Consider the following 17,829-nt stretch of genomic DNA (forward strand, 5'->3'; position numbering starts at 1 on the left):
ACTGGAAGGATCCGGGGACATTCTAGACTCACCCCCGCAATCCGGGGGAGATCCAGAACGCAGAGGCCATTCATGCGGAGAGAGGTCACCTCCTGGAAGTGGGGGCCAGAGGCACTGTCCGTGCAGCCAGAGTGAGGGGACAGGCGCCGACTGCGGGAGGAAGATGCTGCGGAGCTGGACGGGCGGCGCCGGGGTCACGTTCAGTGGCCGAGGGCCGGCAAGAAGTCATCCCTTTCCTTGTGACCTCGGTTTGACCCTGCGTCCGCCCAACTGCACCGCCACTTCGGGGCGCCGCCGGGTCAAGAAGTGACTGCAGTCTACCAGGCGCGTGGCCCCTGCTGCCCAGGCCCCGCCCCCGCCCTCCTCCTAAGGCCGGACCAGGCCCCGCCCACCACACGCCCAGGCCCCGCCCCGCCCCTAAGGCTGGACCAGGCCCCCCCAGGCCCCGCCCTCACCCTCCTCCTAAGGCCGGACCAGGCCCCGCCCACCACACGCCCAGGCCCCGCCCCGCCCCTAAGGCTGGACCCGGCCCCCCCCAGGCCCCGCCCTCACCCTCCTCCTAAGGCTGGACCAGACCCCGCCCACCACACGCACAGGTCCGCCCCAGGCCCCGCCCCCGCCTTCCCCCTAAGGCTGGACCAGGCCCCGCCCACCACACGCACAGGCTCGCCCCCAGGCTCCGCCCCAACCACGGCCGCGGGGCTGGGCCGCGCCGCCACGTGCTCAGACGCAGGGTGCTGCCCGCCCGCGGGGCTGAGCGCGGGCGGAGCTCCAGTCCCGCGGTGCCCGTCGTAGCCCGGCGGCTGCAAGCATGGCCACCGCGGCGGCGGCGGCGGCAGGGATGGCCCATGGGGCCCGGACGAGGACGGCAGCAGCAGCCCTGCGGAGCGTTTGCGGGACTGCGGCCCGGGGGCGGCTGCGCGCGGGCCACGCACGGCCCTTGTGCACAGCGCCTGGAACCGCTCCCGACCAGAAGCGCTACCTGTGGGAGCGCTACCGGGAGGCGAAGAGGAGCACGGAGGGTGAGTGCGACCGCCCTCCCACCCGCGGGGCCCCTGCAGCTGTGGGGACCCTCCCCGCGGGGCTGGGGCGCCAGGTCTCCTCCCACACGGTCAGCCGGGAAGCGTGTAGCCTCGGACCCGTCCAGCACCCGCTGCTGATCGACGGGATCCCCAATCGTGACCCTCAGCCGCCCCGGTCGCCCCCGACGGCGGGCAGCATCACCTCCTCATTACTATTCAGGGAAACGCGGAAAAATGCGCCTCCGGAAACTTTACAACTCTTGCCTTTCTCCCATTTGGAAAGCTCTTTTGTAAATGCTTGGAATGTTTAGCCAGAAATCTGCATCGGAAGCGCTTTGGGCTCCCCGGGGGTGTCACCGACATCGCCCGGGGGACGGTCACCCCCACGCACCGTTAGGTATTGTTAGGAACAGACACTAAGAATAGCCACAGCCGCAATCCGACAGACGGCACGGTACTTTGGAGCGCGACTGCCGGGCAGGTGACAGTGTCCCGAGGCTAATCTAGCTTCCTTCTTTGTTTTAGGGGACGGGCTGGGTGAGCTGTGTTGGAAAGAGGAGGGCAGGCAGGTTGGCTGTGTCCTGGGCTGTCTGCTAACCTCGGCGGGGAGGGGCTCCCGGGGAGTGACTGCGTTGTGGCCTCGTGAACTTAACATTAGCCTGGTTCCGTGGTTACCAAGGGAAATGGGGAGAGAGAGAGAGGAGGAGGAAATATTAGTGCCAGCTACATGGACTGTCTCCCTGAATTCTTCCTTGTACCTACCCCGAGGGAGGTGCCACATCCCCATTCTATAGATGGGAAAGGTGAGACTCAAATGTAAGTCACTGGCCACATTAAAAAATGCTCTATAGATGGAATGATACAGTAAGCACACCATGGTATGGATGTACCTCAGCTTCACCTTGACTCGGATCTGCCTCAGCCCCTAACCCACTCCACTGTCCGATTTCCTGCCTTGTTGCTCTGCCTGGCGGTAGTAGCTGACCATTTGGGAACTGGTGCCAAGTGCCAGTGATAATTGGTGCTGCTTCTTTCAAGAGAGATTTAGAATTGCAAGTTTGAACATTTTTTTGAGGAGGGGAGTAGAAAGGGCACATAGAGATAAGGAGAGATTATTTGGCGGGAGAGAACATTTCGTAGAATCATTATTTTCCACTTTTTGGCTAGAAGGCAATTTAATGAAAGAAATCAATTGGGATACTTTTCCGAGGGAACTCAAAGTGGCCAGCAATGCAGAATGCTATGTACCAGGGCACCTTTTCTTAGTTTTCCTTTGCTCAGAGTTAATTTTGCAGTGGTTTTTGAAGGGGTTGTGTGCTATGGTGGACAGAGGACTGGCTTTGGAGATACTGGAAATTGCAGCCTTTCAGGGAAAGAAATGTAGATCATGGAGCCCCGATTTTGGGCAGGGAAGACTTTCAAATGGAAACCCTTAATTGGAGGAATTGTATATTTACAATGTACAGTTGTAAGCATTAATACAGTGAGATTTGGCATATCCTTTGCCTAGTTTCTCCCAATAGTAACATTTTGCAAAAACAATAAATAGTACAGCATCACAACCAGTATATCGCTATTGATACATTTCTCAGCTCTTGTTCAGAGTCCCTTAGTTTTACTTGTACTTATGTGTGTGTATTTAGTTCTATACAGTCTTAGCACTTGTAGGTTCTTATTTCTTGCACCACAGTCAAGATAAAGAACAGTGTACGACCAGCATCCCTCATATTATCTTTATAACTATACCCAATCCTTCCTTATGCTCTCTCTAATTCCTGGGGCATTCTCCATTCTCCATTTCTAAGATTTTGTCATTTCAAAAATGTTCTATAGATGGGATTATACAGTATGTAACCTTTTGGAATTGGCTTTTTCCCCACTACGCATCATTCCATGGAGATTCATCCAGGTTGTGTGGCATTGCTGAGAAGCACACCATGGTATGGATGTACCTCAGCTTAACCTTGCTGAACCACAGTCCACTCACGGAAGAACCTCTGGGTTGCTCCCAGTTTTTTACGGTTACAGTAAAGCTGCTGTAAAATCTGGGTCCAAGTTTTTTGTGTGAAAGAACATATGTGTTCATTTCTCTAAATGCCATGTCATTGCTTGGTTGCATGGTAATTCTATGTTTAGTTTTATAAGAAACTGGGCAAGAATTTTGCCATCCTGATTTTGTGGGTGAGGCGTGCCACTTGCTTGTAGGCTGTGGGACCCTGGGGATGCCACGAAGCCTCCATTTCCTCATCTGTAAAATGGGATGCTGGTAGTAGCACCGTCGTCATAGGGTTGTGTCCGGGAAGGAGTGAGTCCATCCGTGAAAGGTGTTCAGAGCGGTGCCTGCAGGCGAGTGCTGGTCACATGGTAGAAGGCCCCTCATTTGGAATTTCTTTTTTTTAAGCTTGAGATGTTTAGAAGTGTAATATTTATGCACCCTGTATACAGTTCAGCTCAAGAAAAGGTTCTTTGTATTTTTAGGAAAAGAAACTTTGGTTTATAACCTTTAGCAAATATTTCCTGTAGACCTGTGGTTCCCAACCAGAGTTGAAGGTGGGGGCGCTTTTTGCCCCCAGGACACTTGGCAATGTTTGGAGACCTTTTCTGGGAGAACAGGGAGGCTGCTGGCCTCTAGTGGGTGGAGGCCACGGATGCCGCTATCCTGTAGCCACCCACAGCAAAGATTACACAGCCCCAAGTGTCAGTTGTACCAAGACTGAGAAAACTTGTACTAAAATGATGAATGCTGCGAAATCATGGGCAATCATCATTTAAAGGGATGGAGGTATTTGCATGTGGCCTGTTATTTCCTGTTACGCCGCATGCTGTGTGCATCTTCCAGCCTGCTCCCTGGCCTGCCCTGTGTGTATTCACCTCATGGAATTTCTGGGACATTAACTGAGATAACGAATGAGAAGTGTCCAGTGCGTGGCATGTGGAAGGCACTGATATTTGTTTGATCCTCTTCTGTGTCCTCTACACCTCGATGACAGATTCTTGATAGTTTGCCTAGTGTGTGATCTTTTGATAGGGCTAACTTTTCTTTTTCTAAGTTTTCCTTTTGAGCATTTAAGCTTTATTTTATTTTAAAGTATTTTTATTGACTTCAGAGAGGAAGGGAGAGGGAGAGAGAGATAGAAACATCAATGATGAGAATCATTGATCGGCTGCCTCCTGCATGCCCCCTACTGGGGATCCAGCCCGCAACCCACGCATGTGCCTTTGACCGGAATCGAACCCTGGCCCTTCTGGTCCGTAGGCTGTCGCTCTATCCACTTAGCCAAACAAGCTAGGGCAAGTTTTTTATTTTATTTATTTATTTATTTTATTAGATGGCTATTCTTAAGATTAAGTTATCATGAAACCATTACTATATAGAATTTCATTTCAAATGTAGTTGCATGTAGTTTTATTTTTGGAACTTTGGGAAGCATAATGAATTTCTGCAGAGCAGTCAATTACAGGTATTACTTACAGAGTAGTAAGAGTTATAATTTTAACTTTTGGTGGGAGTAGTATAACTGTCATATGCATTATTCATTATTCAGAAAAGTAATTCTTTTTTGTCATGGATTGATTTCCCCTGGAGATGATGCAAAATAGCTAACCTAGTGAAAAAAAGGCAGGCTTCTTTTTAGATTGATAAATGCAGTAAACGTGGCGTTTGAGTTGCCACCTTCCCTGGGGGCACGCCCAGCCCTGAGTTAGTTCCGCTTATTTCCACCTGTCAGAGTGCCAATTCCTGGTCTCTCTCACTGCCTGTGATGTGATGTTGCTCATTACATTTTGTGCTTTGCCATTATTTTTATTTATAATCTCTGCACCGTGCCCCATACAGTGTCTGACACACACAGTAGGTGTGCAGTAAGGCTTATTGCAAAAATTCCTGAGAGTTTTAGTTTATCAAAATACTACATGCTGTATGGTTTCATTTATATAAAATCCTAGAAAATGCAAATCTGATAAAACGAACCGCAGTTGCCTGGCGATGGGCAGGGGTGCAGGAGAGAGGGAGGGGTAGAATTCCAAGGGATGCAAGGAAATGTTTGGGGACATTAGATATGCTCATTATCTTTATTGGGATGATGGCTTCGCTGGTGTATACCTATGTCAAACCTCATCTAAGTTTATACTCTGTGTGATTTGTTAGCATCATTGGTACCTCCATAAAGTTATAAAGGAGAGACACAGAAATAATGGATGGACTCTGGTTTAGCCTGGATTAAGGCAGTACCCAGGAGGTAGGACCCTAGGAGTGGTCCAGCATGAGTCACGTGTTCTGTTCTGGACCAAGAACTAGGGATGGAGGGGCGGGGTAGGGTCCCAGAAGAGCCCAGAATTTGTGTTTTTAGAGGTGGCAAAGGGTCATTTCTTGTCTAAGGGTTGGGGTGTGTTGGGCAGATGACCCCATAAATGTTCACCTTCATAGTGAAAAGGGCACCTTGGACATTGGACATCTATTGTGGGACGATTGCAGAAGTAAAAGTGATTTACAATTGAATGGCTATTGGAGATGCCAGAGAAAACAGTTTCTGGCTAAGAATAGTTGTATTTAAATCTCTAAGGTCTGGGGTATGAATGGTGATGGGAGGAGACTTGACTTGGGGGAGTGCTGAACACATAATACAGATGATGTGTTGTGGAATTGTGCACCTGAAACCCATATAATTTTGTTAACCAATGCCACTCCAATAAATACAACAAAAAGGAAAAAAACACACCCCAAAACCCCAAATAAATCTCTAAGGCCTTACAGTAGCACACTCTTAGGAGTCTGTATCTCAGGTCACACTTTCTACTCGTCTTGATTTCCCTTCCTGTAACTAATTATTAGCAGAAAGGATATTAAATGGACACAACCATACCAAGTAACATTGGTTGGCAGGAAACGTAACATTCTAAATATAAACGTGAAATTTGTGTTATGGTCAAACTGTTCCCTAACATATCAGTTGCATCAGAACAAACTCACACTTTTCAGGCAAGTGGCAGTAGCAAAACTGGCCTTCGCCCAAGTCCTTCCTGACAGAAGGAAGTTGTCATGTGTGATGTTTTCTGAGAGAAAACCACCTCAAGTGGGGTTGTCTCTTCCTTGGCAGTTACAGATGAGAAGTTGAAATGTTTCAGATTGGGATAGTGAACCTTGAGTTTACGTGTCACAGAGACAGCCGTTGAAATGTAGATACTGCTTCACCTTAGGAACCAAAGTTCCTGTACTTTTTTCCCCTCATATATTTTCAATCTATATACTTTTAAAAGAAACGTTGAAACCTTATTTTCAATCTACATGCGGATTTTTAAAAGAGAATTTAAAGCATCTTTAGTAAATATACACTAATTCATAATCTTTTTTGAATACTTAGAATATTTATGAAATGTGTCTCTGGGACTGTGGTTTGCCTTACCAAAAACATTGACCTTCAGCCTGGCCTGTGTGGCTCAGTGGTTGAGTGCTGACCTATGAACCAGGAGGTCACAGTTTGATTCCTGGTTGGGGCACATGCCTGTGTTTCGGGCATGATCCTCAGTAGGGTGTGTGCAGGAGGCAGCTGATGGCTGGTTCTCTCTCATCATTGATGTTTCTGTCTTTCTCTCCCTCTCTCTCTGAAATCAATAAAAATGTATTTTAAAAAATTACTATATGATCCGGCAATTCCACTTGTGGGTATATACTCTGAGGAAGTGAAAGCAGGGGCTCAAAGAGATACGTGTACACATATGTGCATAGCAGCAGCATTCACGGTAGCCAGGAGGTGGAAATAACCCACGTGTCCATCACCGATGGATGAATAGACAGACAAAATATGGTATATACATACAATGGAATATTATTCAGCCTGCAAAAGGAAAGAATTCTGACACATGCTGACATGGGTTAACCTTGAGGACATTATGCTAAATAAAATAGGCCAGAAAAAAAAAAAAAAGATGATTCCCTTTTTATGATGTACCTGGAACAAATTCATAGAAAGTAAGAGTGGTGGTTACCAGGGGCTGAAGTTGTGGGGGGATGGGGAGTTGTAATTTAATGGGTGTGGAGTTTCAGTTTTGCAGGATGAAGAGAGTTCTCGGAGACCGGTGTGCTGACGGTTGCACAGCAGTATGAATGAATTTAATTAAGGTCTGAACCGTATACTTAAAATTGGTTATTTTATTTTATCTAATTTGACTACAATAAAAATGAGTAAACAAAACCCCCCCAGGCAGCTTCCGTGTTTTGCTATAGGTTGGTCACCACGTTTCCCAGCATTCCGTGGGAGGAGTAGATGAAAGACTGGAAGCTGACGGGCGTGTGCCAGTGGGTGTCCCACCTGCTACACTGTCCCCAGAAAGGCTCTCAGCTTCCTGCTCAGGGTGGCTGCGTGGGAGCCCGGCTCTGGCCAGAGCAACAGAGCCGTCTCTCCATTTCTTCGTGCAGTTGCACAGTCTTGCTGTCATCATCCATTAGGTGCAAAAGGAATTCACTTTCTAAATTCTTGTCCACTCTCGTTTCCTCTTGGGGAAAGTGCATAACTGACTAGTCAAGAGCCTTGATTTATATTTTAGAGTCTACGGTTCAGTCTCCTCATTCTCTTTGTGAGTGATTGGCCTGCTTTTCTCTTGCCTTGTAAGTATGGGCTTTATTCTTAGCACTTCTTTAAGGGGTTGCAGGGCGTGTTGTGATCCCTCTTAGCCTCCTGATGTTCCTCTGTTTATTTCGAGTGCTGATAAATTAAACGTCCGAGTGTTCTGGTGATGATGCTCATGTGAGTAACACACTTGCAGTCCCGCGGGGGCGGGGAGGGGGGCGGATTCCAGAGCAGCTTTCGGAGACGTGCTGGCTATTAGTGATTTTCCACCGGGGTTGTGTTTCCTTGAGAGCTTCACATACTCTTCTCAGGGAGTAGAAAGGGAGAGGGGCTTCATTGCCAAGGCCATTTCTAAATATAAACTTGTTATTTAAACAGGCTGTTAGAACTTCCCTTGGAAAGTTGATTTGCCAAGGTAGAGCTTTTAGGCACGCTATGTAAGTGATCCCCGCTTTACTTGCTTCGTGCGGACAGTGTCACGTGGCCCTGTTCAGAAAATAGCATCATCTGATTATGTAAGGCCAGAGGTCTTGGGTGTTAGATGCCCAAGAGCGTGGGACTGCTGGCTTCTCCCTTCCTCAGGACTAATTCATGCCAACTGGCAACCCTCAGGTTTCTAAAATGTTACTGTTTCCTATCCTCACACTGGTTTTATTTGCAAAGAAAACAAAAAAAAAACAAAAAACACTAAGGTTATTGTCTCATTCGTTTCTTTATCAAAATTAATAAAGAAATGGAATTAGTTAATCTTGACTGTTTGGATTTTCAGTAGAGTCAGCCACATCTAAATTATCAATGGGCAATTCATTCACTCGTTCATTCATTCGTTTGTTCATTCTTTCATTCATTCATTCATTCATTCATTCATTCATTCGCTCACTCATTCATACACTTGCCTTCATTAGCCTGGAAATTCTGTGTGGGGATGTAAAGGCTTGGTTTGAAGTTAGTGTAATGTGGCAGCTTAATTGGAGACCATGAATAGGCTTCAGGGTCAATCTCCATAAAATTTTCTGCAAAATCTGTGTGCATTTTTCTGGGGAGAAGATTCTATAGCTTCTGTTAGGTTTTCTAAGGGATCCAAGCCGCAGAGCTGCAAGGAGCCTTCTGGGATGCTCAGAGTTGCTGCTGGACTGTCCCCAGTGGAGCGGTCTCCCTGCTAGATGAGTACCTTTGGAGTATTTCAGGTGGCTCTTGGAACGCAAGTGGGTAAGGTGGGCCATTGCTAGTCAGAAAGAAGTGAGCAGAAAGGAAAAGGGAAGCACTGTGGACTCTAAAGCATTGAAATTATGAAGGCTTGAATTTATTTTATTTTTTTGGGGAAAAAAAAGGCACTGTTCTCCATTGCAAAGATGGTATCTTCAGACTTCTTGAAGATGATGTAATACTTTGGGCCATGCAGAGGAAACTGAAGGCTGACGTTATAATGGAATTTAATTCACTACTAGAGACCTGATGCACAAAGTTCATGCACTTGTGGGCGGGGGTCTTTCAGCCCAGCCTGCGCCCTTTTGCAGTCCAGGAGCCCTGGGGGGGGGCGGGGGGACAGGCCTAAGGCGCCTTAGTGCTACCACGGAGGCGGGAGAGACTCCCACCACCACCACTGCACTTGCCAGTTGTGAGCCTGGCTTTGGGCTGAGCGGTGCTCCCCCTATGGGAGCGCACTGGCAACCAGGGGGAAGCTCCTGCGTTGAGCGTCTGCCCCCTGGTGGTCAGTGCGTGTCATAGCAACCGATCATTCTGCTGTTCAGTCGATTTGCATATTAGCCTTTTATTGTATAGGATTGTACCATCTCAGACAACCACCTGTCATTCGCCTTTCTTAATGTAGTCATTTTAAAAATCGTAGGTGGGGGTAATCGATAGGTAATGATGAATAACTTCTACAGTGATAAAATAGCAAGATGTTTTAAGATTTTGGGAAAATAAGATCACTAAACATCCCATATTGCATTTTTGCTTTTTAAAAGGGACTGGTGGACTCATGGAAATTGTAAGGTAAAATGACTTTTTTGGAAAAGCTCCAAAAAAGTGTAAAAGTCATGAATATCCTTACCGAGGTAGAACTGCTCAAAAAATGAGCTCTAAAGTATTGTTGGATGCAGGGGACCCTGGGGTTAATCACATTTCTAATTAGCCATATGAAGCAACTAATCTGAATGGTTAAGATTAACATATGAAGATACTTACTCCAGTGTTATTTTCTTAAAATAGAAAAAGCCTAAATGTGTAACATAGAATAATAGGTTGATTTGGCACAGTATACCCAAATCTTTTGTAATGATTTAATGTTATATTCTCAGAAAGTCTGTAATATAGGAGAGTACAGTCATGACAGAACATTAAATTTAGAGAGCAGAATACAGAGCTTTATACACAGTGTGAAAGTCAACTACGTAAAATATATACTTACAACCATATTGGCAGCAAATACATAAGATGTTAATTTTTTTTTTCTGGGTGATGACATGATTTGTGATATTTAAATTTAATTATCTGTTTGTTTATTTTCTAAAATCTGTACCTGGCCTGTATCTATACTAATCTATACTAATAATAGAGGAATATGCAAATTTTCTGGGACGCCGTCATGTAACGACCAATCAGGATGGGGACGGGGCCATGGTGGAGAGCTCTCAGTGTGCCGGGAGCTGAAGGGCGTGGAGAGGAAGGGAGAGCAGATAGGCAGTTAGGGGGATCAGGCCAGGAGGGGAGAGCAGACAGGCAGTTATAGGGGGATCAGGCCAGGAGGGGAGAGCAGATAGGCAGTTAGGGGGATCAGACCAGCAGGGGAGAGCAGTTAGGGGGATCAGGCCAGCAGGGGAGAGCAGTTAGGGAGATCAGGCTGGCAGAGGAGCAGTTAGGGGCAACAGGCAGGTGAGTGGTTAGGAGCCAGTGGTTCCGGATTGCGAGAGGGATCCCGGATTGGAGAGGGTGCCGGCCAGGCTAAGGGGACTCCCCCACGCACGAATTTTGTGTACCGGGCCTCTAGTTATTTTATACACAACAAATCTTTTTATGACATTGAAGCTAATATTCTGTCTTAAGAGCAGTTTTGTTAAGATATTATTTACATACCATACAATTCACCCACTTACTGTCTCCCATTCAGGTTTCTAGTATTCACAACATCTCTTCAACTACCACCATAATCAATTTTAGAACATTTTCATCACTCCAGAAAGGAACTCTGTACACCCATTAGCAGTCACTGTATTTCTCCCCATCCCACAGTTCTAGGCATCCACCAGTTTCTCTATGGATTTGTCTGTGCTAGACATTTCCTGTGAATGGAATCACACACATGTGGTCCTTTGTGACCGGCTTCTTTCAGTCAGAGTCATGTCTTTGAGGTGAAGCCGGGTCACTCTGTTTGCTCATTTCATTTAGAAACTAACCCTTATTTACCACATGGCGTAATGCATTTCTTTTTTCTTTACTTCTAGAATTGGTGCCTTCAATCATGAGCAATTTGCTGAATCCGGATGCCATTTTCTCAAACAATGAGATGAGCCTGTCGGACATCGAGATCTATGGCTTTGATTATGACTACACCTTGGTGTTTTATTCAAAGCACCTTCATACACTGATATTCAACGCTGCTCGGGACCTTCTCATCAATGAACACCGGGTAAGAGCACAGGGACATGTCGTTCTTCCTCCCCGGCCCTTAGATGTGTGAAGAATAGCCGTGGCTGACCTGACCTGGTGCCCGGCACACAGGTGTCACTTAGAAAATTGTAGCGGAATGAATGAATAGATTTTGTTGTATTCCATTAACCACTTTATTGAGGTATGATTGACATGTAAAAAACTGTACATATTTAATGTACACATTCCCATGAGTTTGGGGATAAGTATATACTTATGAAACCCACACCCGCATCAAGGCCATAAACTCCGTCACCTCCCCAAGTTTCCTCCTGCCTCCTTTATTATTATTATTACTAGAGGCCCAGTGCACGAATTCGTGCACCAGTGGGGTCCCTCGGTGTGGCCTGAGAGATCGGACTGAAACTGGCTGTCCGACATCCCGTGAGGGGTCCCGGATTTTGAGAGGGCGCAGGCCAGGCCGAGGGACCCCACCAGTGCACAATCAGGGCCGGGGAGAGACTGCGGGAGGGCTCCAGGGTGTATTTGGCCCATCTTGCTCAGTCCTGGTCGGCCGGACCTCAGCAGCAAGCTAACCTATTGGTTGGAGCGTCTGCTCCCAGGTGGTCAGTGCACCTCACAGCAACTGGTCAACTGGTCGACTGTCTGCCCCCTGGTGGTCAGTGCACGTCATAGCGAGCGGTTGAGCGGCCTTAGCATACCATTAGCATATTATGCTTTGATTGGTTGGACGGCCGACCAGATGACTGGACACTTAGCATATTAGGCTTTTATTATATAGGATTGTAATTTGTGAGTGTGTGGTAGGGACACTTCACATAAGGTCTGCCCTCTTAGCAGTTCTTGAGTATATAGTACAATATTGTTTGCTGTGGGTACCGTGCTGCATAGTAGATTTTTGGAACTTACCTGCATAATTGAAACTTTGTATACTCAAACCTTTACGTGTCTGTGAGTGGAGACTCAGCTGCAATGTTTGAGCTCTCATTTCTTGCGGAGCAGAGACATAGCTTCTCCTGAAGTCTGAGGATGTGGCAGCCTGCTGAGTTCTGGTTAGAAGGAATTCTTCAGAGGAGAGGCATTGCATTTTGTTCTGGTCCCAGCCTATCCACAACCAATGTTGTGCCTGAACCAGCCTTATGGTTATTAAACTTGCAAGACACCCTTCAGCAATAGCCATTAGGAAACTTCTAAGAGATACAGCTTTATTATTTACAAGACCTGGAAATTATACGGCACACCTGGGGTCCCACAGCGAGGTGGCGGGGGGGGGGCAGAGAGTGGGCATGTGTGCATGGACCTGGGTTCTGCTTTTATTTGGGCCGAGGGTAGGGGGGGGGCTAGAGTGTCCTGGGCTCACTTTTTAGTGGTGAATCTAAAATATAAGAGCCGATTTTAAAGTATGGGAAGAGAAAACAAGCAAGTAACCCAAATGGTCATTTATTGAAATCAACCATGATCTCTAAAACAAAGGAAATGCTGTAAGGGGAGGCAGCCTGGCTCTTGAGCCTGTGGCTGGTGGTGTGTTTATTCCAGATTTGAAGAGGATGCCTCTTTAAAATGGGTGACTTGTAAGTCAAACCTTAAGTCAGGCACTTGCATTACAGAAAAGAAAGAAAACTGTCAGGGCTTATACTACACAATTTTTTACCCTCATCACTGATTGAATTGTGTTCTTTTATAAAGAATACTAGAGGCCTGGTGCATGAAAATTCATGCACTGGAGCCGGGGGGGTCCCTTAGCCTGGCTTGCGCCTCTCACAGTCCAGGAGCCCTCAAGGGCAGGAGACGACCCGGCGATCAGGGGAAGGCGATGCCCCCATCACACCTCAGCTGCTGCCACTGCTGGCAGCACAAGCCTCAGCTGATCCTGGTTACCTGAGCCTCGGGCGGCCCTGGGCGGCTGGGCAGCTGCCATCTGAGGCTTGTCTGCGCCTTGTCCTGGGCGGGTAGGGGGCTGAGGGCGGGTCTGGCCACACTGTGCGCCTGCCGCCCCCCCGGCTGGGCTGAAAGGACTTGGGGACTCCGCAGGGCTGAGGGGACTAGGCGCTGCCATCTTGTGGCCATGGGTGCCACCATCTTTGTGATGGCGTGACAGTCAATTTGCATATCCTCTCTTTATTAGATAGGATTTGAATGTCTTCTGATGCATAGTATTGTTGAGATCTTAGAATAAGGAAGGAAAAAAACACACACTCAAAACCTAGCATGTGTTTCTCTGGTCTAGTTTGAGTACACATTTCAGGAACCATGATGAGAAGCATCCTCAGAGGTCATTTGGGTTCGTGTCCTTGGAGAACCCCCATGGCATCCCGTGAAGTACCGCTCATATCACCGTTACTCCAGGAGACAGTTCTGATTTGGGGGAGATTCTTCCATGGGTTCTTTTTATCATCTTGGTCACCCTTCTTTGTGTGTGCTCTGTTTTATTTTTCTCAGATGTGCGGCCCTGAACGGGAGATGTTACTGCAGGTGGGGTCTGATAGTGTGGAATAGAGGGAGACTATCACCCCCCTGATTCTGGATACCATACCTTTATTAATACTGCCGAAGTTTCTATCAGCTTTGAATCCTCACCATTTGATGCAGTATATTCCCTTCAGCTTTTGGTTATCAGTGCATTTAATAAGCAACTCATCTTGTCCTATTTTAAAATGCAGAAATGGTATTTGCCAAAAATAACTTGATCTCTGCCACTAAGCCACCGGCCATCTTTCTTTAGTTATGGCCACCTTACCAGATGTCAGCCCATCTAGCCACTTGCCATTCAATAACATTTCTCCATTTGTTCAAGAAACTCTCTTTGGTCTAACCCGTAGTCCTTTCCCTGGACTGCGAGGATGGAAGCTGAATGAGAACTATGTGGTCCTGCCCTTGCTCTCCCGTCTGCCCCCCTACACCACCTCTCTGGTACCCCACTGCAAGATGGAGCTGAAGGGGTGTGGCTGGGTGCTGGCGTTCTACTCCCAGGCCATATGCTGTGACTCTGATGTCACTCACAAAACCTAGGCCATTGTTAACAGCACCGTCTGCTGCTTATCTGCTGGATACCAAAAGCCCAGGTTCCAGAACTTGACTGCTGGGGTTCAGATCCTGGCTTTATCACTTCTAATCTGCATGACAGCCCTGCATATAGATACTGTCTCTGTTTTACTGTTGAGGAAACTGAGGCTGATGGAGTTAAGCCAGTAGGTCAAGGCCATGAGACCAGTGGGGGGCAGAACCAGGATTTGGGCTTAGATCTGTCCATTTCCGAGGTGCAGATGCCCTCTCCTTTAGGCCATGTTGCCCTTGTGGGATTAATAACACCTGTCATTTCTACCCCATGGGTTTATTGTTCACAGGAAAATAAAATATTCAGGAAGATGAAGAATTTAGGAAAATAAAAAATTTATGAAATTTGAGGGGGAAAGAGAGTTGAAATAGTGGGAGAAAAGTTGCAATGATTATGATTAGAAAAGCTTCTAGATTTAAGATCATGAAATTTCACTATTATGTATGTTTGTTGCTTGGATAAAGGAAATATAACACTAATTATATCAGGCGTATTGATAGTCAGTTATGCTTATACAGATTTTTTTCTTTTGCTTTGGACTTGAAAATGATTATTCTGAGATGCTGTTGGAAGCATTGGCTTTGGTGCTGTTGTTCCTGCCAAAGACTATGTGTGCTTGCAGAGTTGAAAAGACATCTGCGCTTGAGTGCACAGTAATAGACAGGAAGTGGGCAATTTAGCATCTTCCCGAAAAGCAAATGTAAAAGTTTCAGCTCCTTAATTACCCTTTTTCTTTCTCTCTCTTCTTTTTCTTTTTTTTTTAACAACAAAAAAACCCCACAAAGATAGAAATAAAAAAGATTGGGTAATAATTGTACCTTCATTTCATATGTCCATGCGGGAGGGAGAGGAGGGGAGTGTCAGAAGAGTTCTTGATTTCATCTCCTAAATTTGCTCCCTCATCTGTGTCTCCCAATCAGTAATTGGCACTGACGTTCACCCAGTTTTTCAGTCTAAAACTTAACATTGGCCCTGACCCCTGGCATTCTGTAGTTCACATCTGATTTCTGCAGCAAATGCTGCAGGTCCTCTCTCTCTCTCTCTCTCTCTCTCTCTCTCTCTCTCTCTCTCTCTCTCTCTTTAGTTTTTTAAAAATAATCTTTTAATTTTAGAAGAGTTTTAGGTTTACAGAAAAGTTGCAAAGGTAATACAGAGAGCTCCTGACTGTATACCCCATACCTGGTTTCCCTTAATGTTAACGTGTTACATTTCCACAGTACATTTGTCACAAGCGAAGACCCAGTATTAATAAATGATTATTATTAACTGAAGTCTCTACTTGATTCAGACTTCCTTAGTTGTTCCCTAATGTCCTTCTGCTCTTAGAATCCCATCCAGGACCCCGCGTCACAGTTAGTTCTCATGGCTCCTCAGGCTCCTCTTGGCTTTGACACTTAGGCTTTCCTTGTTGTTGATGACTTTCACAGTTTTGAAGAGTACCAGTTGGGTAATTTTTAGGATGCCCTTCTCTTGGGATTTATCTGATGTTTTTCTTGGCATTTGTCTGGTGTTTTTCTTATGGCTAGATGGGGTTAGGGGTTTGGGGGAGGAAGACCACAGAGGTAAAGTGCCATTGTCGTCACATCTTACCCAGGGTGCAGGCCACCAACATGACCTACCTGTGATGTTGACCTTGACCCCTTGATGGAGGTCGTGCTTCCATGTCTCTGCACTGTTCCCCCTTCCCATCCTTCTTATCCTTCCCATCCTTCCCATGTGCCCTTTGGGAGGCTGTCACTCTGTGCAGCTGTGAGCTCTCTTTTCACTCGTTCAGAAGATACTCATTCAACGTGTGTCCTGACTGCACCCACTTCTCACCTCTCCCACGGCCACCACCCTCACCTCCGCCCCACGGTGCAGTGGCCTTCTGGCTGGTCTCCCTGCTTCTCTGTCCTTCTCCTTAGACTGCTCTCCATTTGGGAGCAAGAATGAATCGATAAATATTAACCACGTCATTCCTGGGCTCCACCCCCCCTTGGAATGACACAGAAGGCCTCCAGGGCTCCCGCTTCCTCGGCCTCCTCGCCAGCCTCTCCTGCCGTCTGCCCTCACTCTGCCCCAGTCACACCAGCCTGCTTGCTGCTCCCCGAACTCTCAGACACGTTCCTGCCGTGGGGCCTTTGTACTTGCCATGGCCTCTGCTTTGGAAGTCAGGCCTGGCCCAGGGAGCCTGAGCGCTGGCTTCTCATCTTTTTTTTCTTTTCAGACCTCTGAACCCTTCAACTGCATTTTCCTTGTAGTATTTACCACCACCAGGCCGGTATTGTATGTGTTTGCTTATTTGGAAACTTCTTAGTGGCAGAGACTGTGTTGGTTGGGCTCACGGCTGTATTCCCAGGCCCTGGCACAAAGTACGTGCTCAGTAAATAGTTGACGTCGTTGTGGAATTCCACAGTTACGCCAGAGTGCCACGCTTGGTGTGGAACTGCCCTTCTGCTGCAGGTCATTTGCCCTCGCCTGTTTTGTGTGGGTTTTGGAGAGCTTTGCTTTTATGCCCTTCTGCCCTGCCTCTAATTAGACTCAGAACTTAGGCTCCTGTAAAGAGCAAACTGAGACCGCCGAAAGGTGGATGCACGCATAGGCATCTGCCCTCGGGAACTCACGGGCAGTGTTGTGACGTCGAGGTCACTGGCTGCAGCCAGAGCTCAGTGATTAGCCGGGAAGGGCACGGGGCCCAGCTGCAGATTCGTAAGAATGGCACCTGCGGGCACTCCTGGGTCCTCCGCAGGGTTTTAGTCTTAACTTTGCTCAAAGCTGGAGGGGTCATTTCTGGAGCATTTTCAGGGGGTAAACCTTGACCTTTCTCTATCTGCACACACCAGCCTGCCCAGATTGCACCCGAATTTGGAACAAATCCAGGCACTGAAGGAAACCAGACTGGGCCTAAATAAGATGTTTTAATGAAAATCCCAAGTTAAAGTCTTTTTATCTTTTATTTTTCTTCCTGCTTTTCGGGATACCAGTAATCTTCATGACAGGTTGGGAGAGTCCTGTTTTTCATGATGATGGAAAGTTTCTAAACTGAAGGGTCCAGAAAATCTAGCCATAGGCCATTGGAGAGAATGTGACCTTCCAGCTCATGTGAGTGGCTTTGGCTTCCTTGACCGGATATTGCCGTGACCTGTTATTCCTAGAGATGCTGCATATGTGTGTGCGTGCATGTGTGCACATGTGTGCATGTGTGCACATGTGTGCATGTGTGCACATGTGTGCATGTGTGTGATTGCGTGTGTGTGCATGGTGTGTGTTTATGTGCATGTGTGTGTATGTGCGCGCGTGTGTGTGTGTTAGAAAGGGGCCCATCATGGGGACATTTGGGACTTGGCTGCTTGTGTGGGGAATTACAGTTTAGGGCAGGAGTGGAACCATCCAGTCCCACCATTCCATTTTCCATATGAAGGAAAAGGCCTGGAGAGGTTGTGGCTCACCCAGAGTCCTCCAGGAGACCTGCAGAGGCTAGTGGAGTGGGTGGGTCTCAGAGCCCAGGCCTCCTGGTTCCCCATCCTGTGAAACAAGTCAGTTTTCTTGAGCACTTGCTATGTGCTGACCCCCCACAGGCATCTTTTGACTTAGT

The 17,829-nt window shown here is 47.2% G+C and overlaps 1 protein-coding gene across 1 annotated transcript in view; it reads left to right on the forward strand.

Annotated features, from left to right (window-relative positions):
• The first annotated feature begins 791 nt into the window (after positions 1 to 791).
• The window catches only part of NT5DC3 (5'-nucleotidase domain containing 3), a 46,241-nt gene continuing 29,203 nt past the window's right edge, over positions 792 to 17,829 (forward strand). The window contains exons 1-2 of the mRNA XM_079775308.1: positions 792 to 1,022; positions 11,035 to 11,219. Of these exons, the coding sequence (XP_079631434.1) occupies positions 812 to 1,022; positions 11,035 to 11,219 (396 nt within the window). The 5' untranslated portion in view covers positions 792 to 811. The remainder of the gene's footprint in view (positions 1,023 to 11,034; positions 11,220 to 17,829) is intronic.

This window comes from Cnephaeus nilssonii, assembly GCF_951640355.1.
Source record: "Cnephaeus nilssonii genome assembly, chromosome: 6".
NCBI classification, from domain to species: Eukaryota; Metazoa; Chordata; class Mammalia; order Chiroptera; family Vespertilionidae; genus Cnephaeus; species Cnephaeus nilssonii.